This window comes from Megachile rotundata, chromosome 10 (assembly GCF_050947335.1).
Source record: "Megachile rotundata isolate GNS110a chromosome 10, iyMegRotu1, whole genome shotgun sequence".
NCBI classification, from domain to species: Eukaryota; Metazoa; Arthropoda; class Insecta; order Hymenoptera; family Megachilidae; genus Megachile; species Megachile rotundata.
Genome location: NC_134992.1, coordinates 1,072,289 through 1,099,335, shown reverse-complemented (window position 1 = coordinate 1,099,335; position 27,047 = coordinate 1,072,289). Strand labels below are relative to the sequence as shown.

Here is a 27,047-nt window from a genome sequence, read left to right as displayed (position 1 = left end):
AAAATGCCAATAAAAGTGTGTGACGTATACGTCACGATCCGGCAACTGCGCCCCGGCAACCGCGCTCCATCAGTCGCGCTCCGTCAGCCGCGGGTCGTCGACCGCGCAACGTCAGCTGCGCACCGCGAGGTGGGGACCCCCCACCGAGACCCGATACATTTAATCACCGATCGATCGCGTGATCGATGAGTTGGCTCGGGGCTTCGGCCCCGACAGGACCTCTCCGGAGATCCGCTCCAGGCAAATTCGCTTTCCCCAGTCTGCGGACAAGGCTCGGGCTGAGAAAGCTGGAGGTCGGCGCCGGTGCGGAGGCAAGGCCACGCACCGGGGCTGGCCACGCCAACCCTCGGCACCTCCACCGGCCATGGAGCCCGCGGCAAGGCCTAGCTCCGTAGGAGTGGAGGACGCGAGTCAACGGTCCACCGACTTCTCTACCGTTTGCGGCCAGGCCCGGGGTAGGTAAGTCGGGGTGGACACCGTGTCGGAGGCCAGGCCACGGCGCGGAGTCTACCGGACCGTCGGGAAGCTAACTCAGGAACATTTCTGGAGCAACTCTCGGTTTTAATAAGAGCAAGGCAAGGCCAGAAGTGGCCACATACCCTGTGTTCTTTACTATCCCCCCCTCCTTCTCTTCTCAATCGCGCACCGGCCGTAGTATAAGTACTGCGAAACCCGCGAACGCGTTCCTCCGCCCGAACCGCGAACAACGCGACGTGTTCCTCCGACCGACCCGTAAACTCCGCGAGGCGTTCCCCCGACCGAACCGCGAACGCCGCGTCGGACTTAGAGATAAGATAGATTGTAAGAATAGGTAGTTTATTGTCTTGTTGAGCATTTATGGCCTTTTGCCGCTCCCGAGCTTTCGCTCATATCGGCAGGTGTTGGAGTCATAGACCCACCACCGCACAAGAGTCGGAGCCCAGTCCAATCCGCGGGTTCCAAAGACATCACCTGACTCCGTTGCCTGCTGTAAGGAATTTTTCTCTAGGCCCCCGGCTTCCCTGAGACTGGCTTTGAGACACCAGCCTCCCGAGTCCTGAGGTCGGATTCCGGGACGCGACACGAAGTCGCCAACCGTTCACCTCGCCCAGGCCCGGCACGTCAGCCTGGCCAACTAAGAATAGGTAGGCATAGTATATAAGTGCGTAGTATGTAAGCGTAGTGTGTAAGACTATATATTGTAAGACTATATTATAAGACCCGCGCCGCCACCGCCGCCTTATTGTAATAGAGATTGCGTTTAACACCGTTCATTGTATTCTAGAAGCCGAAAACCGCGGAACAGCAGGCGACTCCACCGGCAGCGGACCCGAATAATAATATCAATAAATAGTAGTTAGTCGGTGTTCCGAAATAAAGATAATAATAATAGACCTAGGCACTTCTGAGCCGTATTACGCCGCTGCGTATAGGCGCTAATCCCTCCCGCACGGGATTAGTCCTATCGCAACGCCATCGATCGGATCGAAAGTTCAAACGATTACCGTTCCGATTTTGTGAACCTTCAGCGAGAGCAAACGTCTTAGCGAATTTCAACCTAAATTTCAACCGTTTTTCCGATTATTTCAACCAGTTTGTATTATCGTTATAATTCGTCCATTGTCCCGAGGTGAGCGTGCGTGTGAAGTGTTTAATAAACCATTTTGTGAACGTTTAAAGTTATATCTTTTATTTTATTTTAACAACTTCACGTGACTCTGCCTAAACATCCTGTGCTCCGTATCCTCGCTAGGATAGAATTAGCGATCCGAGAATCGATCAACCGACTCGAGAAAACTCGTCGGAAAAAGTGATCACGAAACAGTCGGTAAACTCGGTGTTCTCATTTATCCGCGACCAGTCCCCTTCCTTCCGCGATCGGCCTCCTCGCGTCGACCATGGCGCGCTGAAGCGTCCGGCACAAGGGGGCCCGTGAGCCGCGTACTCCACCGCGCTGCCTAGCAATGCGGATGGAGGAAACGGCTACGTTACAAGTGGATGAATATAATAGTTAAATAATAATTAAGCAGTATTATGTTAAACTTTGTTAACTGTGAAACGTCCGGGACTGCTGTTGTCGCGCGCGTTAATAGGGTGCGCGCATGAACATAAATGGGAATAACTCATAAGACTGCAAATTACCACAAGATATTGTTATAGATCCTTGTTCGGAAAGCTTCCAGCTTTCATTTAAGCCTATTTGGTAGGTGAACCGAGGTGAAGATCTTTTACCTTACATTAACATTAAATATGATGGTTTATATGTCTTTCTATATCACTGTTAAAAATAAACATTTTGTTGTGCAACTTACATAATTATAATGTTAAAGTATCATATAAACAGCCGATAATAGTGGATGAACATAATATTTAAAAAATAATTAACAGCATTATGTTAAACTTTACCCGGAAAAATTGACTTTAAAAAATGTTCAACTTTGGAGGCTCATATCTTCGAAATGGTAATAATAAAGTCATTAAAACTGTGAAAACAGTATGCACAGATTCTTTATAAACTAGTTCCATTAAACGGATTTCAAGAATTGCGATTTTCATTTTTTCACTTTTGTCCACATTTTCGCCGTTTTTCGCCACTGTGCGGCGCGGCGTTGATCATAACCGCGTCACGCTTATACCTGCGAGGCTTACAATAATTATTCAGAAATCAATTAACGGCATATGAAGAGGTATAAAATGTCTAAAATATGGTAAAAGATTGTAAAAATAATGATATTTTTAATAAAAATGCTGATTGCCCCTCTTCACAGGAGGTGATTTTAAATTATATATTTAATAAACATTGCAACCAACAACAAATTCCAAAAACACGTATCCTCTATTTTTGTCCATAGTTTACGTACACGAAGTTGCAAAAAAATATATCAACATTTAGTGCAAAAATTTAAACAAAAATTATTTGTTTAAATAATATTTTGAAAATTTATAAAGTTTATTGAAATTTTTTTTCGCATAAAAATTGCCTATTAAAAGACCAACAATTTACAAGAAAAAGAATCCAATTATCTTCTTTAATTCCGGAGATATTCCCACAAATATGATTTCCACCCCCAACTTCGAGGGCTATTTTCACCCCTTCAATATGCACGATTGCCGATAAAAAAAAATACGTGTCAAATATTTTTTTGAGAACTATATCTCACTTAAGTTTCAACAAAATCGGCGTGTCGGAGTTGGATATGTTCCCTTGTAAGAGTTTGTCAAGAGGATGAGTTGGGGCTCAAGACTTGCTCTGATGCCAGACACCTGATTCCAACAGTACTGATCCGATCGTGTAATTCGCGACGCGAATAGTACTATAACACACAAATTGACCTTGTCGAGCAACTCGGGAAAAGTCAAACGGTGCCTGTACTATGAGATTCATGCACTTATTGAGAGCAACCAGAAGATGTCGGCAGGCACAATATGGGCTGGGCGACACTTCGGTTACCCAATCTGAGTATGAACCTTATTCGAACAAATTCACCTCCAAACAGAGTGAAAGCAGTGCCACACGGTCGTGTCTACCTCTTCACAAAGGCATTTGAGAACAAGCAAGGAGTAGCGGCAGGGCACTTTCGTGAGCTGGGCGATACTCTGGATAATCAAACGAATCTGTGAGCTGTGCCGCGATCAAATATGGCAGAAATCAACCAATTCCACACCAGCGAGACTACCTCTCGCAAGGGCACACAGGTACAATTAGAAGATACGGCGGGACACTTTACGTGGGCCGAGCGACACTTCAATTGCCTGTATGAGCCTGAGAGCTGTACCAGGCCAAAATGTACAATTAAATGATCTCAGTCGCTATCCACAACTGTGGGAATATCGTCGAAATTTACTAAAGAGAATTGACGTCCAATCAACAGTTACTTACCACCTTTTTACCGAATGAATTTAGATATTACCGTTTCAATTATTCGCTTTAATACAAATTTATATTTACGTTGTGACTACTACGCTGTACACGACCGAACAATTGTTACAAAATCAAATTCTGACTGTGCCACCGTTCGGCTTGAACGATCGACTCCTCGGTTTGAGGTGTTTACGCGTCGTGGATAAATGTCGGCTTGGCGAATTTATCAGGTCGGTTTGACCTCGCGATCGCGTACCGTGTTTCGCAGAAAAGATTTAGTGAACCGACTCGATTCGCTTCCAGATGTAGAATGTCGAATTTGATCCTCGCATCGACCTCCTTCGATCGCTATCGAGTGGGGATCGATGCGCACGCATAATTAGTGAAAGTGGGGTAAATATTCTATCGGTAATCCCTTGAAATAATGATCACGACGTGTGCTCGGAGTAGGGATACCCCGTATCGCGGCTATACATGAATAGATATATACGGTGTGCTTATATTATGTAACCAGCATGGTTACAGTTAAAAGCCAGTGAAGTGATAGACACTATTAAACTACTCAAAGGTCGGGATGATTCCGGGGTCGAAGATTTTATTCGAATGGTTGATCGTGCTAGAGTTCGCTGCTGCGAACCAGATATCTTATTAGACAAAGTATTAGTTCTAAAAATCGTTGATCAGGCCGAACGTAGTATTCGACATGTACAAATAAATTGTTACGACGAATTATATGACGCGTTAAGAGTGAATGTCGTGCCACTAGTTTCTCCAGACACCACGAGGGACAAACTAAGTAGAATATTTCAAAGACATACTGAAAGTGTAATGAATTACACCCTTCGGTTTCGACAACAGTTGAACGAATATAGGTACGCGATCTAGAACGATCGGGGAAGGGGAAGCAGTAAAATTATGTACTAAAAAATCCGAAAAACCCTAGCACCCTCTCCGAAGCCCACAGTTATGCGCTAGAAGCCGAGATGTTAGAAAACGATCGCAGAAATGAACGATTATTGAGAAGACCATCCAGGCCGTTAGAACGATCGACGAATTCTAATCAGAACTCGCGACAATTTAATAAAGTATACGAAAACACTCCTAGACGACCGATACAAGCAAAGTGTAACCAATGCGGAAGACCGGGACATTTCGCGAATCAGTGCCAAAATTTTCGATTATCGCCTCAAATCGCACCACCGCCACGGATAAACGTAACTCGAAACACTTCGGGAACAGGGAAATTACGGTACATACGAACACGGTTCAGGAATGGATCCTTCGGCTGGTTGCTCCTTGACACAGGAGCAGGATTAAATTTGATAAAATCTAAATTAGTAGGCGATCACGAAATTGTAAACGAAGAACGGACATTTTTAATGGGTAATGACAGGCATATTAGTAAAGGAAAAATTAGGATAAACTATTTTAATAGGGAACACGAATTTTTTGTAGTATCAGATAATTTTCCATTATTAGAAGATGGCATAATCGGACTTCCTTTCCTGGAGAAATACCAATATTCCATAACTAACATCAATCTAATATTAGACGGAAGGAGCATAGAGCACGAGACAGAAATCTTTATTCCACCTAACAAAATCCATACCACAGAAATTCCTATTAATGAACACCTTTACCTAGTACACATATACAACCCCACTAACGAAACCCTCATCTACCCCATCCATGAATTGAATCCCTCCATAGCACAAAGAGTCGAAACTCTAAAGAACAAAATTAGTTTAGAACACGTTGATCTGTCATTAAAGGTGAGTATAGAAAAGGTGATAGTTTCATATAATGATGTCTTTTCTTTTGACGATGAGGATTTACCGTGCACTAATTTGACTAAGCATGTCATAGAATTAAAAACATTACGACCCATAAACATTAAATCATACAGACCACACGAGGTACACAAGGAGGAAATAGACAGGCAGGTAGAGAAAATGTTAGATCAGGGAATTATAGAAGAATCAGATTCACCGTATAATTCGCCAATTTGGGTTGTGCCAAAGAAGTCGGATGATCCAGGGAAACGTAAGTGGAGATTAGTTATCGACTTCAGACGCTTAAATCAAGAAACAGTCCAAGACGCCTACCCCTTACCACCCATAGACGAAATTTTAGACCACCTAGATAAATCTAAATTCTTCTCCGCGTTAGATTTAAATTCGCGATTAAGTTAGATTTTTTCCGCGAAAAATTAATTAGGATCCGCGGAAAAGAGCAAACCGTTATCCCCGATACACCTCACGAACCAAACGACAAAATCGCAATAGACATACTTGGACCGCTAACACCTACCAACAGAGACAACAAATACATCCTCTCAATACAAGACGTACTGACGAAGTACTTAGTATTAATTCCAATAAAAGAGATTAGCACTACAACAATTATAGACGAACTCCTACGACATTACATATATGTATTAGGTGTACAAATGAATAATCCAAATTATTTTAAGCTGTTATAAAATTAATGCATTTGGTGGGATATCAAGGGCGTGCTTTACTATGAGTTGTTAGAACCAGGTGAAACAGTTACTGCAGATTGCTACCAGCGACAATTAATCTGCTTGAGTCAAGCATTGGAAAGAAAACGACCGTATACTGGCAAAGGAGAACGACCAGTGAAACTGTTGCACGACAACGCGAGGCCACATATTGCTTGCAATACAAAAGATGTCATAATGAGTCTTGGATAGGATGTTTTGCAGCACCCGGCATATTCACCGGATACTGCTCCGTCAGATTATCACCTATTCCGGTCGATGCAACACGCCTTATCTGATATGCACTTCCAATCAGTGGACGAGATCCGAAAATGCCTTGACGACTTCATCGCGTCTAAAGACGTAACATTCTTCCGAGATGAAATTCATCAGCTACCAGAAAGATGGCTTAAAGTTATAGAAAGAAATGGCGACTACTTTGATTGAACAATTCAATTTAGTAACTTTTAAAATAAACCTTGAATGAAGCAGAAAAATTGGATTATTCATTTGTATACCTAATATATATTTTCGGCACCTAAACATATATTAACCGACCAGAGCTCAAATTTTATTAGTAAATTAATGCAAGAATTTGAATTGCAGTTCCAAATCAGGCATATTAAAACAATAGCGTAAGTAACGTAGTTACGCGAAGTTCCGCGTAAAGTAACGTAGAATAACCATTGCAGGGTGATTCTTGAGATTAATCATAACACTATTCGAGCGGAACTCTGCACTTCTCGAACAGGCCACTGTAGGGTGGTAAAGACCATACATCACAACACTATTCGAGTGGAACCCTACACTCTTTGAATAGATCATCGTGAATAATTCTACGCAATGTGGATTATAACACGAATTGAAACAACATTGAGCGAGACCCTGTGCTCCTCAAATCAATCAACAATCATACTCAACACATACACCACGTATACATACTCATTCACACTTTCACCGTTCAATCACTAACAAATACATATATTGCAAGGGGTTTTTTATGCCGCAAGGCTTTTTCCCCTAATTCGAGTCATTCGAGCCAATAAATTATCATGATTTTTCAAACTCAATTCTGTCTAAACAATTTTTATTTAGCCTTCTTCTCAATCACATTCATACATTCCTTAGAAACACGAAATTTCTCCATGTTGGAAACATTTCGACGATACTCTAATACTTCTATAAAAAAAAACAATAATATGCGGAATATATTGCTTATTATATTTTTAATCAGTACAATTTCGTTAGTTACTTTAAAAATGTTTAGCTTTTCTACAGACCCTGATTGCAGACTTTTGACCGATGAGATTTATTAACATTGCTTATCTAACGTGCTATTTTCTTACTGATCACATTGGGCACTTGTACTTTTATTTTTGTATAAAAATATATATGAAAACATCTTATTATATTGCCCATAGCTTCAATCGTGTATGAAAGTTGATCTTATATAGAAATATATTCATAAAAGACTCTTACCTTGCCCCTTATAGAGTATAAGCGACTATTTACTTGACGAAATTGGTCTGCTAAAGCTATACTGATGAGAATGAGGAACAAATCGACGAAGTTCCATGAGAATGTACTTAAAATATTGATTATATCAATCAGTATTCCTTTCCATAAGCTGTATGAAATCCTAGAAAATATCTGAAAGGACAATAAAAATGATTTTTAATGAGAATAAAAAGAAATATTTATTTATTACAGATAAAGTAAAATTAAAAGCATTAACTCACTTGCGGGAATTGCGACTGGAAATAAACACCTGTAATATCTGGATCTCCGCGGAACTGAGCACAATCTTTAGCCCTGATGTACCCATGTAGTATTGAAAAAGTATGTTCCACTATAAAAAGTCCGTTTAGTTTAATAATTAAATAAAAATATTAAGACATTTTCAGTAATGTAAAAATGATATAAAAATCATAGGTAAGTACAGTAAACTATCGGTTATCCGCAGAAGTATGGACCGGTCCTATTTCGAATAATCGAAAACTCCCATAACCCGGAAAAACCTTATTACTTTCTATTTCATGACACTATTCTTTGTCAAAAGAACAAATCATAACATTGGCCATAATACTGTTGATCGCATTGTAGTTTTAAGAAATAATCAATTAAATTAATAAATAAAAGATTATTCCATTAATAAAAGTTAGTTTATAGTAAAATATTCATTCTGTAGTGTCTGTTCAGGAAAAAAATTCAGTGGTATAGTACGTCCGTCCTTCTAATACGAAATGGATAGAAGAATCCTCTTCCGATTTTCATGAAAATTCGTAAATTTGTCAAACACGCAAAAATGAGGGACAAGAGTGAAACCACTCTTAAAAATTTCTATCCACAAATACTACCTCGAAAACTACTAAAGATGCATGAAAACTTTTAATAACAATGTTTTACAGGTTTTTATGTATAGTTATAAAATATAAATAAATTGACCAAAAAACAATATATTTACGACAAAATTATTTGTTATCACCTTATTTTCCATGCTAATTATATTTGCTTATTGATAAGTGACAAACATTTTGTTCTTAATCCATTGATATATGTTTTTTGAAGTTGGCTGTTATAATGCTTCTGATTTTTATTGTTTTATTAAGTCACTGCGCAAATACTAATTCGAACTGTACCGATCGATATTATACTCGTAATCAATGTTATTTGTAAACTTGTGTAAAGAACTATTCTTTTTGTAATATGAAATTATTAACTTCATTTTTGTTGCTTGAATCACAAGCAACAAAAATTGTCGTATTAAAATAAATGCTGGAATATATTATTAGATTATAAACCTAGAATGAGGCAGATCATTTTGAACGTAACGAACATTTTCGTTACATCAACATTTGAAAAGTTTACAAATGAACATTTTGAAACCTAGAAAAAAAAGTTTTTCTTTTAAACACTAACGGAAAAACGGCTATTATTAGATTCCTGGAGCGAAACCTAATAGCATTGTAGTTATAACATGCTCTTCTACTTTTGGTTATCACATTAGGTAATTAGTGAAAAGTAACAATATTATGTTACAATGAAAAATAGTAGTGAAATTTGCAGTAAAGTAAGTTCATTGACCTAGCCTTAACACCACTGCTATACGGTGTTTCTTTTTTTACAAAAAATCAAATTCTGCAGAACGACTCATAAGGGACATCACCCAATTGCTACACGCCGATTTTAATGAAATTTTTATGTTATAGAACTCGAAAAAAAATTTAACATGTATTTTTTTATCGGCAAATATCCACTTTGAAGTAGTGAAAATAACCCTTGAAGTTGGGGTTGACAAAAAATACAAAATGGGAATTTTTCTGTTTTGGAAGATCAATAACACGGCATAAGTGAATTTTGTAAAAAATTGTCCATTAAAAAAGATATTAAAAATTAACATTATTTTGTAAGTTTTTTTAATAAAACGTTGTACCATTTTAATTAAATTTCACATACATAAACTATGGGTCCAACGAAAAAATACGGATAAATTGGAATTTTTAATTTCGCTTCTGGAAAGAATATTACTGTCATTGAAGTTATACGTACATTTCATACCTTCCGTTCGGTGCACGACTGATTTCTATACATAATATTCTGGAAATCATATTGTATTACATTTTTTATACTACTTTATTTAAAAAAAGAATTTGAAGGTCCATAGGTGCCTCTATAAAACATTCTATAAAACCCGAGTTAAATATCCCGGTTGCTCCGCGCTGCTGGTGGTAGTATTGGATGTACGCAAGATCTAAACGCATAATTATACATGCATAAAGTGTAATAACTTAATGATTAATTTATATTACGCAATTAAAGGATTATATTTGTTCACTGAGAACTGTTCCATGTTCTTGAAAAATATAGTAGCTCTGAAAAGTGTTCCGAGTTCCTCGGAATATAACACTATACAACAGCCAACTGATTTCGTAACGGCTACTATGAAATTCTTATAAATTTTTGCGAGCTAAATACGAATCTGAAATCCGTTTTTCTCTAGGACGTACAGTTTTTGAGAAAATTAATTTTTAAAAAAATTGCAAATTTTCAACTTTGGAAACTTTTTGTACTTTTACCGTAGCAGCTATTCAGTGGCTTTTTCCACGAGAAGAATCTGTGAATTTTCCTGAATAAAACTATATAAATTGTTATTACATTGTAAATATTTAAATATGTTTAAATGATGATCAAAGTAAGAAAAACACCAAGAACGCACCAATTTTTCCTGATATTTTTCAATTTGTTTAAAAAACTATGGGTCTAGGCGAAACTCTAACCATCGCACAAGACAGAATAGACACTTCTGCAGAAGAAAGCATCAAGCGAAGTTACAAAATCACCTTTGCTTTCTTTTAATAAAAAAAAGAGTTCAGCAAAACACGCGCCGCTGTCAGTGGTACTCCATGTTGGCGCGGCGCGGCAGTCGCGAAATAATTATTTCGTTACTCCAAGACAATAGGTAGGGCGTCTTACATTATCTTCGGTGAAGCATACTCACTTATACGAATTATAGTAACTATCAACAGCAACAATATTTAACAATCATTACAACTTGTGGGATGATGATTTACATCCTTCGTTGACCTGGGCACACCAGCGTGAAGGACTCTGAACCACTTCACAAATTCTATTTTATAACAATAATTTAATATATAATTTCCATCTCTCTAAAAAGTTGTGGAAACGCCATGAGTCGAAGATTTACAACCTTTGAGAACAGCAATAAAAGTTCATATTTTACTCACCGCGCGAACAAATATCATATTTTTTTTATAATTTTGAAAATAGTGATTTTTATTTTGGAGTGGTCTTCTAAATAAACTATTATAAATGTAAAAAATGGAATGCGGTTATGTATTTTAAAATTGAAGCAGATATCATTATTTCTATATAGTTATTACAGTAATGAAAATTTTCAAAAAAATGTACTAAGCAAATTTAAAATGACTTTTACACCACGAATATTTTACTGCAACTACCTCTGGACAATTTGAGCAATACATGGTTTCAATTTGATTGAAACTGAAATCTATGGAACATTATCAAAATGTTCCGGTCTGCTGTTGATGTAACCACACCGAAACCATGCGTACTTAAATAGCTCTTCATATCTAGGTGCGGATAATTGATTATGAATTAAAGAGTGCATCTTGACAATTGCGTCCGGTGCACGTAAATTAATTTGTAAATTTAACGTAAATACAAGATCCGATATTTTACGCGCGAAATTTTTCCATATTCTGAAACCATATATGTACATCCAAAGTCTGTATCAATTCAGTAGTGTTTTTTGGAATAGTCAAAACTGTTACGGTTTTATTTGATGCAGTGATATTTGTTATCAAATTTTGATCCAACCATTGTCTGAAAAGGTCTTTGTTTAATTTTCCTGATGCTGATACCCCGATAATAACATTACGTGCCGTAAATACTCTACTTCTTACCCGTGGTGCTAATGGACCACTTGCTTCTTTCAAAACGACAAACAGTGGAGACAAAAGTTGATCATCAGCTGATATGGTTGGTTGAATATTGTAAAAATGAGTTAAGCAGATGAGGACTGTATGTCTTTCACCTCTCCATAAAAGCGTCCTTCCAGAGTGCATTTCAAGTTGAAATCTTGGTCAGAATTGAAAATACAATATTTATTGCGCCATGACTATGAAAATATTGAGATACGCTTGACACAAATTCATTAGTTCGCGTGTTTATTTCAGACAAATTTTCAGAATAATTCCTTGAATTCCTCGTTTGAATTTCCATAACCACATATGCGATGCTTAAAATCCTTCGAAACTCCACTTTTGCTTCTCCTGTAATACCCAACGTCTTAAATCAATGTCATGTACCATTATATTTCTATTACGCGCTAAAACAAATTTTTCTAGTACAATATCACCAATATCATGAAGTTTATCAATTTCCGATCCACCGCTACTAATGTGCTGTTCCCATGTATATAATTGTGCACGACTTTTTAATTTTTTAAATCTCGTTTGTACACTTTTGAAAGATAATGGTCTTTTCCTACCACTATTCCAAAAGTTTACGGCATTCTTCTTGTATTCAATACTAATATGATCCTTTCCAAATATATTTTCGTCAGGTCAATTAGACGAAGATTCACTTACTTCTGCAGGTGACGATGATACACTTATTTCTGGCTCTTATGGATCGCATGATCGAAATTTATCTTCATCTACATCATGTTCAAATAATAATTCCTGTTTGGTTTCGATTTCTGCATGACCGGCTTGTAAGTATCGATTAATTAAGTCCGTAATAGTATGAGCTACATCAATTTCTTTAGCGTTTACAGGTGTACGTTGAACTGTATCTTCATAATTATAGGAATCTATTAAAATACTTATGATATTAGCCGGATTTATTTTCATAGCGATACAATTAATCGATTAAATAAAAAATAAAAGAGATGTAAATATAAACCGTTTAAAACTAAATGAACTGATAATACTACTAGTTGATTTGGAAATCGTACTAGCCTTATTGATGTATATGAATCACTTATCACTTACTTTGTCTCCGCAACAAAAAACACAATTATACATATATCACAATCTTCCAGCACACGTATTGCGATTTTGTTCTCTACTCGCAATTAACTGCTAAATGGTTCGATCTTTAAAATAATATTTTAAAGATTACTTTAACAGTAATATTTTGAGAGGATAAAATGCATGGATTGGTTGATCACTTTTGTAACAATCTTTGGAAAGGGAAACTATCGATTTACCTGATTGTCAAAAAAATTAAGAAAAAGTAAAGGAAATAGTAATTGTCTATAAGACAGCGGTAATTAGCTTTCAGGTATAGGGTGTATCCTTCAGCAACGGAAATAGACAATCCCACGCGCAACGAAAAATAACCGCAACAATTGAAAAGGTACCTTGACTGTGATGAAAAATTGTGAAAATAAATCGACATATAACGATAAATGCTAATCCCCGACAAACAGTTGCAAACAATAAACGTAAAAATCGTTCAGCGCTAAAATGTTAAATTACTATGCTTGGTAGTATCATAAAATAATAAAAAATGATGATACAGAGTGGAATCAGTTTTCGAAAGTGTCTGTTATAAAACAGAAGTTCAAAATGTGAAATAGCTCTAAACGAATAAGTCACCGCGCCGCGTACAATCATAAGCGTCCATAGGTCCTTCGAACAATAAATACCATTATACCGAACATATTTACCTGTTTTGTTAACCATTGCCAATGAACAGATTATAAAAAAGTATAATATAATACAATTGCCAAAATACTATGTATAGAAATCAGTCGTGCACCGAACGGAAGGTATAAAATGTACGTATTCTGGAATATTCCATCGACGGAAATTATACTATTTCACTCTCGATCTTACAAGAAAGGAAAAAATTGTTCAGTATCTCCCCAGCTACCACTCCTTGAATTATATCCAAGTAGCTGGTAGCCGAACTGGTAGCCGAATTGTACCCTGCATGTTTATCGACTAGCTTTTGAAAATTCATTTATTACAATACATAACGGGTTATTATGAATGTACAGTGATTTAGATTTTATGGCCCATACTGCTGTTGTTCTTTGCGTTTTAAGAATAAGGAAGTAACACATTCACGTTCTTTAATATATGTAATTACATATACATATCCCAATAATGTTTCCTGTTTCAATAAGTACAGTACGTTCTACAATGTTTAAGCACTTTTATATATGTTTATTATTAATATTTAATTCATTATTCATTTTTGAAATATTATTTTATGCTTATACTTAAATAAAACATATTTAATACAAAGAATTCATAGTTCCTTTACATACACAATTCGTTTTAGAAGTGTCAAGCTTTAATTGTATACACTCATTATTTGTTTTCTCAATCTTTCCTTGTATTTACTTTCCAGTAATTCCATTTGAAGGAATATGTTTAAAACAAATAATAATTAATAGTAACAAGATAATAATTAAGATAATAACATGAATGGTACTTACCTAAGGCAAATATCATCACCACTATAGTTACGATTTTGAACTTCGTAGACAAAGTTGTTTTAGAAAGTTTTCTGTGTCTAGTTGACAGTTCTTTTTCAAGTTTTTCCCAAGTTACCATTAAACAAGGCCACTGCATAGCCAGTTTTAGAAAAAGGAAGCTTGCGATTAAGTTTGTTCCATTGAAAACGAAAGTAGCTTGCAAACATAAAATAGTATTATATAAAATTTCAACGATATAATGTTTTATTCATAAGTTACATCAAGAAAGCCAATTCTTTAACAATTGATGCATTGCAATTGAAACTGTGTCATTTTTATAACATGATTTGTTTCAATCTTCCATAATAATAATATTTAAGAAAACAGGGTGAATTTCATCATGCAATGTCTTCAAAGACTTCATAAATCATTCATTGTAGGAAGAAGTTTTCAAAATGAAAACTGCACCATTTTTAAAGGCAGACGTAGTACTTGATTTAGTTTCTTGTTATTTTGCTTTTTTATCAAGATATGAAGGTCATCTTCAGTCTTTTTAAACGGAATGTCTGTCTGTTCCTCGGTTCTGAATAAAACATGAAGTTTCACCTAAAAATGTATTACGAGAGATAGGATTCAAAGTTAATAATTATTGACATATTTGCAAGTTAATAATCTTGCATCAAAAGTAGATTGCAGTCAATGTTTCTGCAATGCAACTTTCTTTATAACAGCACATGTTTCTAAACACAGTTTTTATTAGATCTTAAACATTGCCAACGGTAGGTGTGTTAATATTTCATTATCAGTTCAGTTTCCGAAGTTGAACAACAGTAAAGAAATATGATATAATAATTTCTTATGGGATAAAATGAGAACTAAAATATTGTATCAAACTAAATACACATCTTAATCGAAATCAGTCATTGCACGCTATTTTACATTTCGTTTTATCTTCTCACATTTTTTCATTTTTTACAACTACAGTTTATGATAGCAAATATGAAAAATTCTGTAATATGGGCCATTATGTACTCAATATTTCAGAATTTTTTTATGTTATTGAATTAGATGAATGTGACAAAAACTGGAATTTCAACCGTTTCCTGGTATTATTTCGGCCATTTGAAATAGAGGATTACAACTTGGTATGAGATATGAAATACATATATTTGTTAGCGTCAAGCCGTGTGCAAAGGTGGCACACGTGTCAGGGTCATCGTATCCCGGATTTTGACCCGGTTCTCAGGGGTCTTGGGATGATAATAATACAAACTTATGTCCGTCATCGAGCTAAGGATCGGTGGTAACCGATATCTAAGGACCGCGACGAATTTTAAGAGTCGCGAATGTTGTGATTAGAGGTTAATACCTTTTTCTTTGAGGATCACCGAAGGTGTCGTGCCTCGTGGCCGATGACCCGACGTCATGGTGCTGCGTGGTGCACGGAGATTAGGGTATTCTAGTAGGATCTGATCACAGAGTGGGGAGGATATTGCATCCTTTGTAAAGAGGACCTTGAGAGACGGCAAGGCACTTAACCCAGAGAAGAGATGGCTGGCTGTCGTGGCGAGCGCACGTGTTCGGGGGTCCCTCCGCGTTGGTGGGAAAAAGTGGTAAAAGTGTGGTAGATAGTGTTGTGAAGTGAGGGGAAACTGCGGGGGAAGAGAGCGGTGAAAGTTTTGTGAAAATCGGAGGTGGAATAATGAAGTTATAAATAAAAAACGAAATTTCGGTAATGGCGACCTCCACGCGACGCGAGGGAAAGCATGGGATGCAAACCCATGACAAGTGAGGAGAGCGAGGAAACGAGTGTTCGAGCCGACCGCGGAATAAAATAAATATGTGCACGACTTAAACACGATTATTTTTATATATCGCGAGTGAAAATAGTGCAATTTAAGGGTGAAAGTTGCCCTCGAAGAAGGACTTGCGCGAACGCGTGGTCGTGCGACATGTCGAAGTTGCGAGAGAAAGTCGCAGAAATTAAATTAATTAATTAATAATGTAAATGTCATAAGGGATTTAGAGTGCGGGAAAGGACGAATGAGGCATATTGAATGCACGCGGTGATTAGTTTTGGCTATTTTTGTATTTTCGTGATTTGATAGTAAATAAATAATGGCGTCAGTCGAGCAAGTTTCGATATATCGTACGAACACGTGGGCATCTCCGCGCGAGGGAAAGCGTAGAGCGTAAAGGCCGGTTCGCAAACATTCAATATGACCGGGGAAGGGTCGCTGCAGGCGCATGGAGAACGGCCCTTAAGGACGAAGCCTAAGGGCGAAGCGAAGGCACGCGGCAACAAGCAAGATGGCGGAAACATGGCGCGTTTTTCAAATGGTAAGCGGATAGGTTGAAGCAAGAAGACAGTGAGGAGGAGAAGAGGAAGAGGCGAGACGGCACGGAACGAAGTGAAGGAAGTAATTAATTAATTAATTAATGAAGTGAATGAGATTAATAATAATAATAATAATAATAATTAATAAATAACTAATATATTATTTATAAATAGTGAAGTGATTAGTAGATTAATAAATAAATAAATAATAAATAAGAAATAATTAACAGATAGGCAATTAATTCGGTGTAGTGTTGGGAAAGTGTTATGGGAGTGCAGTGAAGTGCTGGGAGTGTTGCGGGTACAGGCGAATATACGTGACCACGTGCGTGAGTGCAGAGGAACAGTGCAAAGCGGGAAAATGGCGGAAAAGTGTTGGAAGAACTGCGGAAAACGCTCCAGCACCCTGGAAACTCCGAAGTCACAACGATGGTGGAGAAAAGGGGCCGCATTGAGAATATCCAGCATGGCGAAGGAAGGAACGCTGCAAACACTTGGAGAGCGCCCCTAAAGGGTGAAGCGAAGGGATGCGGCAGCAAGCAAGACGGCGGAGGCAAGGCGCGCTTTTCAAATGGCAAGAGGAGGGGAAGAAGCGAGAAGACAGCGAGAGGGAGAAGAGGAAGAGCAGGAGTGGAAGAGGCGGAGAAACAAACATAGACACGACCGATCAAACGACTCAAACCTGCAAGGGAGGAAACCGGTGTCAGCCTGGTCATAGCACCATTAGGGGGCACAAAACAGGGACCGACGGAGCGGGGGAGAGGAGGAAGAGAGGTCAAATTGAACAGAGGATACTTCTGATCAACTGTTGATTCAACTAGAGACCCAGTCGTCAGCCTGGTCATGGCACTATTAGGGGGCACAAAATGGGGACCGAGGTAGCGGGGGAGAGGGGGCAGAAAGGTCAACTCTGTCAACCACCCTTCTGATCAATTGTCGATTCAGCAAGGAACTCAGTCGTCAGCCTGGTCATGGCACCATTAGAGGGCGACAATGGGGACCGAGCGGGATCGGCAGGAGAGAGGAAGGAGAAAACTGTAGCGTTCGGGGAAATAGAGACTGGAGTAGAAGATTAGGGGAGGCGATATTAGTGAATTTAGAGAATTTAGAGACACAAAGAGTTGCGTAAAGCTGCGGGGGGGGGGGGGGGGGGAATTCGACATATTTTTGGAATGATATCTCAGAATACATGAACGGTCGGATGCAACACTTTTTTTGATTGACAGGGGGGGGGGGGGGCACAGGAGCGTGGTTGTTTTGTTTTTTGATAGGAAGTGCAATGCGACGGAGAGAGGTCGCGGTCTTAGGACGGTATGTGCGGACGGCGTGGAAGGAGGCATCGAGTGGCGCTACAGACTGAAGCGGAAGTTGGAAGCGCTTGCGCAAAGACTTCCCCGAGGAACCCGACGAGACTACCTGGACCAGGGGTTCCCTCCCGTCTGTTGGGTGCTTTCTAGCCCAATAGCAGTTACTGAACCTAGAGAAAATTCCTTACAGCAGGCAATGGAGTCAGGTGATGTCTTTAGAACCCGTTGATTGGACTGGGCTCCGACTCTTGTGCGGTGGTGGGTCTAAGACTCGAACACCTGCCGATTATAAGCTATAAAGCTTAGGCGCGGCATTGTGGCCACTAAAGCTCAAATTGACAATAAACTACCTGGACCAAGAGCCATCACACGCGTGCATCCTCTCTCTACATGCTGAGCACACGCGGAAGAGGGGGGTTCAGTCTCTTTTTCAACGAACGCAAGCGACGGCCTAGAGCGAGTGGAACATATCTCACTGATGATGAAGCTCATCGGGCTTCCGCCACCCCCGGGGTAGGGAGGGAGAGAGTTTTAGTGCGTGTGCGTGAAAACCGCTCCCGCTAGGGGGGCGCCGGAAGCGCGACTCTCCACACTACCTGGGCCATCTTGCCAGGTGCCCATAAGGATTTCTCTCTTCCGTAATAAAAAAAAAAAAGGCACTTAATCCAGAACTGTGAAAGGATACGCATCGCAGATTATTATAAATGCTACTATCTAACATACTTATTGTTAGATATACTATTGTAAGTTCATTTGGCTTAAGGACACATTTCAACCCTCATCTAGCTATAACCTTCAAAAAGAAGGCATTATTACGTAGAATAGAATCTGTTTGGATTTGTAAAATCGACCATTAATATAGAAGGCATGTTAATGTTTGGAACGGCATTGGTAATGACCAGATCAAAAATCGATTCCATTAAATAGTGTAGGATTGTATGATCCGTTAAGTGTAAGAGCGTAGATTAATTAATACGTAGGATAGTTTACGATAGTATAGAAAATAATATATATTTAATGGAATAAAATATAATAATAATGGTTTAATTGATTTGGTAAATGTACAGCGACCTGATAGACAAAAAAAACTGTTACGTAATTATTTCAACTTTTTACGCAATTTGCACGAGACGATCGACATTTCAACTGTCCCTTGTCCGCTCGGAAAAAACCCACGAGCTCTCTTTTCCTCTCCCACTACATTCCTCAAAAAACATCGACGCATCGATGCATTGTCCATATATTATAATTTTATATTACGCAGCATAAAATTACGATACTACAATAGATTCGCGACGTTTGCAGGCCTAACGATCCAAAGAAAGCAATGTGTGTCCTCCTCCGCGTGGTGTAATACTTTTATGTTTTTTGGAAAACACTCACTAGTGGATCGAGGTTAAAATTAACATTAAAATTGAGAGGTTGAAGTCGATCAAGAATTCTTCAAGAAGAGTGGTAAAAAGAAGTCGTTGAATGGTTGCGTCATTGCGTTGTACCTTTACTGTCGCGCAAAGGAAAATCATTTCATACTGTTATATGTACATATACAGCGTGTCTGCGCCTAAGTGTGACAGGGCAATATTTCATAAACTATTGATGACACGAAAAAGTGTTTATATGGAAATTGTAGGGTAAAAGGGACTCTATGTTTTGGCATAAACAAAATTTTTTTAATGTTATTAACTTGAAAGATATGATGATGAAGTTTCGTTTTTTAAATGGAACTATATATTTTATTTCGATCAAGTGATAATGCTTTTCAAGACGAATTCATTAAGATTTAATGTATTTATCCAATTTTTGTTAATTTTCGAGATATAATGCTTAGAAATTTACTGATTTTCAGCGGAGACGTGTCGACTTGATTGGTAAGTTATAAAAGCAGTCTTATTGTTGCGGTAAGTGCAGCATGTTTGACTCTGCCTGGCGAAACCGATAGCCAGGGGTCTACGATCCCACTTACACTCTGATGGACAATTCTTTCCACGTTTCTCTTCGGACTTACCGTTGGGACCGTAGACCCCCGTAGACTTACTTATCTACCTAGACCATCAGCGATATTACCCGTAAGGCCCGAAAAAACTCTTACCGCAAATTTACGATTTCCTTTATTATCCTTACATGATTGTGCTTTTTATGTCCTCACCTAAAAAACCTCCCTTTCCTGGAACATCTCCCCACCATTGGGCCATCACCTTCCAAAATTCTAGTATAAAAGAAGGCCCTTCGATAATCCCATACGCTTAGTCTAGTTTTAACTTTATATTGTGCGGGAGTCTTTGTAACCAAACCAATGAAAAATAATCACTTTAATAAAACCCAGCTTGGCTCTTCGTGATGTGACGATACTACATTCGACACACTACAAAGAATAAAATACTTCTTATGTAAATCTGAAACTGCAGAAACGAGGTTTCCACACTTATGAAGAGAATATTGTACCTAGTTTTGACTAAATACATGTTTTATTGTACAACCATTCAAATAATCCCACAATCAGTAACGGATCAGACATATTCCACTTTTCTGTCAGAAATATGACTAGACCTATTAGATGTATCGTTCTTAATGCGTTTAAAAATGTGATACCGTCATACTGATCGATATTAAACAAAATGTTTAAATAGCTGAATCAGATAAGGTAATAGTATTACTTAGCCAGTTTACTCGCCAGATTTAACAACTTGATTAATGTCCTTAGAGAGAATTAAAAAGTGAAGATCATTATGAACTACCCAAGACAGATGAAGATTTGTGAGTTCGAATTATTCGTGAATGTACCACAATAATTATAGAAATGTTTGAAAGAATCTATCGTTCATTTATAATCAAATTAAGAAAGCGGACCGAGAGTAATATACAACATCGAATATTACTTGAACTGGAACTTAATTTGATTATATCCCAGTAAATACTAATTTTAGGCAGATTATACATCCCGTTTAAAAACTGAAGGTAATGTTCACATTTCGAAAAGAAAATTATAAAGCAACTACAACAATGGATATGACTCCGAAAAACATAATTTCCGCAACGAATGATTTATGAGTTATTGATTTATTGTTTTTATATTAAAATGGAAATGTTAAGTATGATCTACATTGATCAATTGAGAATTACCAGTTTTAATAACTGTACAATGATTAGTTCGTGAAAATGAAAATAATTTAACCTTATATTTCGAAAATTTAAAGAAATAATTTAATTTGTATTATTTTTTAAGAAATTAATTTTCTGAAGGTTTGTGAAAACAGTTAAATTTGACATTTCAAAAAGCACGTCTTAAATTTTCAACTCTGTATCTACACCTATCAAGTAATAAAACAGGTGAGAAAAATGTAATCTATCTTACTCATTTTTGTTGAAGTTATGCCCGTCGAAGTTATCCTCAAAACATTAAAAATTGTCATGATTGATGAACCGAAGAATGAAATTGCACAATAAATAAATTTTGGACTACGCCAAGTAAATCTGAAAAATTAATAAGTAATTAGTGTTTCTGTTGTGATTACTATTAAGTCGATACTTTTATTACAAACAACGTTAAAAAATTATATGTCGCGCTTATCATAGGCAGTGTCTATATCCTTAGTTTAATAAAATCTGTTTTGAAAAACTTACTGCAAAATTGATGCTGAAATATTGACAATATACTACTGATAACATAAAGGGTGAATCACGAATCACCAGTGGAAATTACTCTGTTACTAGCAGTCGGATTGAAAATATTTTTATCAGCTTTCACATGATTTTAAAAGAGCTTTAACGTGATTGTGAAGAATTATTTCTCAACTCGTTTTTTTATGTTTTTTTAAGGTCAGTTGTAAGACAATCAACTGTAAGACAGTTTTTTTTTCTTCTACGTTGAAAAAAAATTAAAAAACTGTATATTACAACAAGTATCGTATGTTTAAAAAATTAAGAATTTAAATTTAAAAATTCGGAAAAATTTAAACATTTGAAAATATGAAAATTAGGAATTAAAAAATTTTTAAATTTAGAAATTAGACATTTGAAAATTTAAAGATTTAAAGACTTGGAAATATAGGGTCATAAAAAGGGTGTAGCCGGATAAGGTAGTCAAATGTACCCTTGTACAGCAGTGTATTATAATATTATAATATTAATATTAATATATTATATAATATATATTATAATATATATAATATATGGGTCATTCCACGCCAAATCGATCACTTTTGGAAGTCACCATCTCCGATTTTGTTCTAATCGAAATATGTTGTAGTCCATGTGAATTCGATAGTGAATGGCAAGCCTTCAAAGTTTGCAATTTTCGCCCATTTTGGCGAAAATAGGGTCCATTTAGGAATGTTTTTCTCAGAAACTACTCAACCGATTGAGCTAAATTTTTTTTGTTTTATTCATGAAGGATTGGGCTATTTTAAAATATTTTTTCTAATTCCATCAATTTGTTATAAAATATCGGAAAATTTAAACAAATTCTTTCTTTGCGTTTTTCTCAATGAGGAGCGTAAAGGGTTAAAATTTATAAAAAATATGCTCATATTCTTTGAAGCTTCCCCTTTAAAATGAGTCCTTCAGAACGATGGAGCCTCGAAAATTGACGTCTCTACAAGCTGGAAAAGGACGCGGGGTACCCCGGTTTCAGGTAAGTGAGTCGTGTCCTCCGCTATTATGATCGGTTTTTTTATACCACCGGTCTCAAAACAATACGACAAGACTTCGTATATGACTAAATGACCCTGTTCATACCTAGCAAAGTATATTAGTACTTACTTTTGACGACACATTTTTTAATCATAACTTCATTCATAGATACTAGAGGGCTGTGCCCCCTGGCCGCTTCGCGGCCCAACCCCCCAATGTGCATCGCGCCTAGTCATAACGTAACGGTGTCACGCGTAACGCTGGCACGGTTTGGTTAGGTTAGATTAGGTTAGGTTTAGGTTAGCTCCCGCGGCGGAGCAAGAGCTGTGGAGCGACTACCGAGATGCGGTGGTCGCTCTACAGACAGCCATCAGGGAGTCCAAGGACCGGTCCTGGGACGAGTTTCTCGGCTCTCTGGAGCGGGATCGGTGGGGGCGCCCTTACAAGTTAGTCATGGGTAAATTGAGACCATGGGCCTCCCCGATAACAGAGAGCCTCGACCCCCAGACACTGGGGCGCATCGTGGAAACGTTGTTTCCGCGGGATGATAGTCCCTCGACGCGCCCCGGGTCGCCGGCCCGCCTTGAGTGGACCGACGATATGGGGGTCTCCGAGGGGGAACTCGTCGATGCCGTCAGATGGGCAAGTGCCCGGAATACAGCTCCGGGTCCTGACGGCATACCGGGCCGGGTCTGGGCCTTGGTACTCCCTTACTTGGGAGAGAGGTTAGCCGGCCTCTTCAGCGCTTGCCTCAGAGAGAGCAAGTTCCCATCTATATGGAAAGCGGGGCGGTTGGTCCTTTTAAACAAAGAGGGAAAGCCCGACGGCGAACCGGGGTCGTACCGGCCGATCGTACTACGCGGTGGGAAAGATTTTCGAGCAAGTAATAGCGAATAGACTTGTTGCGCACCTCTCCGGAGATGGTCCGGACGTGGCCGACTGTCAGTTTGGCTTCCGCCGGGGAAGGAGTACAGTCGACGCCGTACAGAGAGTAAGGAGAATAGCAAAGTCGGCCACGTCCAGGGGCGGGGTAGCGATCGGTATATCGCTGGACATTGTCAACGCGTTCAATGTCCTGCCCCACCGAGTCATAATGGATGGACAATCCATTGCGTCGATCGGTCCGGTGCGGAAAGATCGTGGGAAGTAAGGCGGGGCGTACCTCAGGGATCGGGGCTCGGCCCGTTCCTGTGGATAGTGGGGCACGACTCCGCCTTGTCGGCCCCGTTGCCACCGGGATTGCACCTTACGTGCTTCGCCGATGACACGCACATTTTGGCAACGGGGCTCGACTGGGCTAGGACCATCCGCCTCGCCGAGTTGGGAACCGCGGTGGTTGTTTCAGCCATCCGGGGGCTCGGGCTGGAGGTGGCTCCCCACAAAACGGAGGTGATGGCCTTCTGCCGCACACGTGGGGGGAAACCTCCGGCGGGAGCTCTGATCCGGGTTAACGGAGTCGAGGTCCAGATCGGGTCGGAGATGCGTTACCTCGGGCTCCGACTGGACAGCCGCTGGAGTTTCAATGGCCACTTCGACGCTTTGGCCACCAGGTTGGGCCGCGTGGCAGACGCGTTGGCACGTCTTTTACCCAACCTGAGGGAACTGAGTGAGAGGGTTCGCCGGCTTTACATGGGGGTCGTGCGGAGTATGGCCCTGTACGGCGCCCCAGTTCGGGCTGCCGACCTGGGCGTCAGCCGTCGCGCGCAGAGAGTTCTGCGGCGTGTGGAGCGGCGGCTGGCGACCAGGGTGGTTATGGGGTACCGCACGATCTCCTGGGAGTCGGCGATGGTTCTGGCGGGTGTAATCCCCTGGAAATACCAGGCGGAGGTGGAGGCGGAGGTGTATCGTCACCGATGCGCCCTCCGTCTGGACGGGGATGTTCAGGGTGGCCCGCCGGAGCCAAGCGTCGAGGAGGTCAGGCTCCAGGCCCACCGTGTCGCTGTCTCCCGCTGGCGCGCGGAGCTTATCGCCAGCGGGGCCGCGGAGAAGCGTGCAGTCGGGGTGATCCTTCCACGAATGGAGCAGTGGATGGATCGCGGCCATTGGCGGCTCTCGTTCCGGATCACGCAGGTGCTGACCAGGCACGGATGCTTCGGTTGGTACCGGCGCTGGATCGGCAAGGAGCAATCGCCGGGGTGTCATGAATGTGGAGTGAATGTGACGGACACCGCTCAGCATACGCTGGGCGAGTGTCCGGCGTTTGCATGGCCTCGGCACTTTTTGCAGTGCGGGGTATGTGTGGATGTGAATGTGGGTACGCTTGTGGAGAGAATGTTGAAGAGCGAAAGTGAATGGAGTGCTGTGGCCTCTTTTTGTGAGACAGTAATGTCTCACAAAGAGAAGGCGGAGCGTGAGAGGGAGCGGCGCGGGGAGATCGCGGTTAGATGAAGGCGCAGGCAGGGAAATTCGGTTCCGACTGCCCGGCCTCCATCCTGAGGGTAGTGGGGCGGCGCGGCCTCCCCGCGTCGCCCGCGGTCCTTCAGACCGCATTGTCTGAGTGGGTGGGAGAATATGTGTGGGAGTGAATGTGTTGTGTGTGTGTGAGGTATGAATGTGTGCGTGTGTAAATGGATTGGTGAGAAGTGTGATATATATTATTGTAACATTATTGTAGTGTGAGAGTAGTGTGTGCTGCATTGTAGTATGCGTGTGAGAGGTGGTCGTCCTCCCCGGCGACAGCTGTCGTCCCAAATATTTTCGGCATTTGGCGGACTTCCGTCCGGGGTCCCGAATGCCTCGTTTGACGGGTTCCGCCATGGCCTCAGGTGTCACGGGTCGGGGGACCCGGGGCACCATTGAACGCGGCCGAGGGGTGAGCCGACGGCGTTGGTGGTGGCGTGGTCGGCTCAAAATGGGGTGGGTTGTATTCTTTGAGGGGGAGCTTCTCTCTCCCTCACGAGGAGAGCGCCTTCTGCGCATAACGGAGGGTGAGTCGCGGAGCCGGAGGAGGATCCCGTGACTCACCCACCGGGATCCTCCTCCGGCTCCGCGACTCACCCACCCGCCAAGGGTGGTCACCACCGAGGGGTTTTAGTGGGTACGAATCCCACACTACCCCCGCTCCTCCCCCGGGGAGTGGGGACGTCTTTTCGAATATTTTCCCTCGTTAAAAAAAAAAAAAAGGTTAGTAAGTATGAAAGTGTTACGCGTGACACAGTTACGTTATGATTTTATACTATACAGTACAATATGACCGTGATAGATGTAACCTAACCTAAACCTCTTTTTTTTTTTTTTTCTAGGGGAAATCATCGAAAGACGCCCCCGCTCCCCGGGGGAGGAGCGGGGGTAGTGTGGGATTCGTGCCCACTAAAACCCCTCGGTGATGCCCACCCTCGGCGGCATGACGGGCTATGGGTTCGTGCGATATTCGGCGCCACGGCCCGCCAAAATGCCACCATGCGACAAAAGCGTCGCCCTTCTCGTGGGAAGGAGAAGCCTCCCCACAACGATACTAAGTCCCACCCCACCCTTATCGGAGCCGACGACGTCATCACGCCCGCCGTCGTCTCCACACACCTGACCGCGTGCAATGGTGCCATGGGCCCCCGCTCATGACACCTGCGGCCATGGCGGCCTCGGTCAATCCCGGGAACTCCGACACCCCGGACCGAGAGCCGCCGACACTCACACACGGGGATGAGAACCAACACCGGGGAGGGCGGCGCGATCCACGTCCCCCCACTTCTCTCCACTTATCTCTAAACACTCACGCACACACACATACCCACACACACACACAGTCACTCACCATTCACACCGTGCGGGCGACGCGGAGAAGCCACGCCGCCCACTACCCTCAAGAGGGCGCCCGAGAAGCGGGTCGCCCTCTCCCTCTCGTTCTTCTCACGCTCAAACCGCGTCTTTCTCTCTCACGCTCCGCCTCCTCCTTCCGCGAGATCACCGTCTCGCAGAAGGAGGCGACGGCCATCCATCCCTCTTCATTTTTCAGCATTCGCTCAACCACTTCACTCAAACATGCAGGGTTACATTCAATCACACATTCCATGTAGTGCCGCTACCACGCAAAGGCAGGACACTCACTCATCACATGTTGGGCGCTATCCGGCCCAACACCACACTCAAAACACACCGGTGTTCGCTGCCTTCCGATCCGGCACAGGTACTCCCCGAAGCAACCATGCCCGGTGAGCACCTGCGTGATCCGGAACGATAGCCGCCCATGGCCGCGGTCCATCCACTGCTCCAGACGCGGAAGGACCGCCCCGACCGCGCGCTTCCCCACGGCCCCGCTGGAGGATAACTCCTCCTTCCAACGGGAGACTGCAGCGCGTCGGGCCTGGAGCCTGACCTCCTCGACGCTGGGCCCTGGCTGGGCACCCTCTACTATTCCCTCCTGGCGGAGAGCACATCGGTACCGGTATACCGTGGCCTCAACCTCTGCCTGATGACGCCAGGGAACTACCCCAGTCAGGACCATAGCCGACCCATAGGAGACC

At 41.0% G+C, this 27,047-nt stretch overlaps 1 protein-coding gene across 6 annotated transcripts in view; it reads right to left on the bottom strand.

Moving 5' to 3' along the window:
• LOC100881577 (uncharacterized) overlaps positions 1-27,047 on the bottom strand; it is a 132,488-nt gene that overhangs the window by 86,519 nt on the left and 18,922 nt on the right. For all 6 annotated transcript variants that reach the window (XM_076536679.1, XM_076536681.1, XM_076536680.1 and 3 more), the window contains exons 4-7: positions 21,311-21,429; positions 14,335-14,529; positions 8,081-8,190; positions 7,821-7,991 (exon numbers count right to left, since the gene is read on the bottom strand). In XM_076536679.1, coding sequence (XP_076392794.1) covers positions 7,821-7,991; positions 8,081-8,190; positions 14,335-14,529; positions 21,311-21,429 — 595 coding nt within the window. The remainder of the gene's footprint in view (positions 1-7,820; positions 7,992-8,080; positions 8,191-14,334; positions 14,530-21,310; positions 21,430-27,047) is intronic.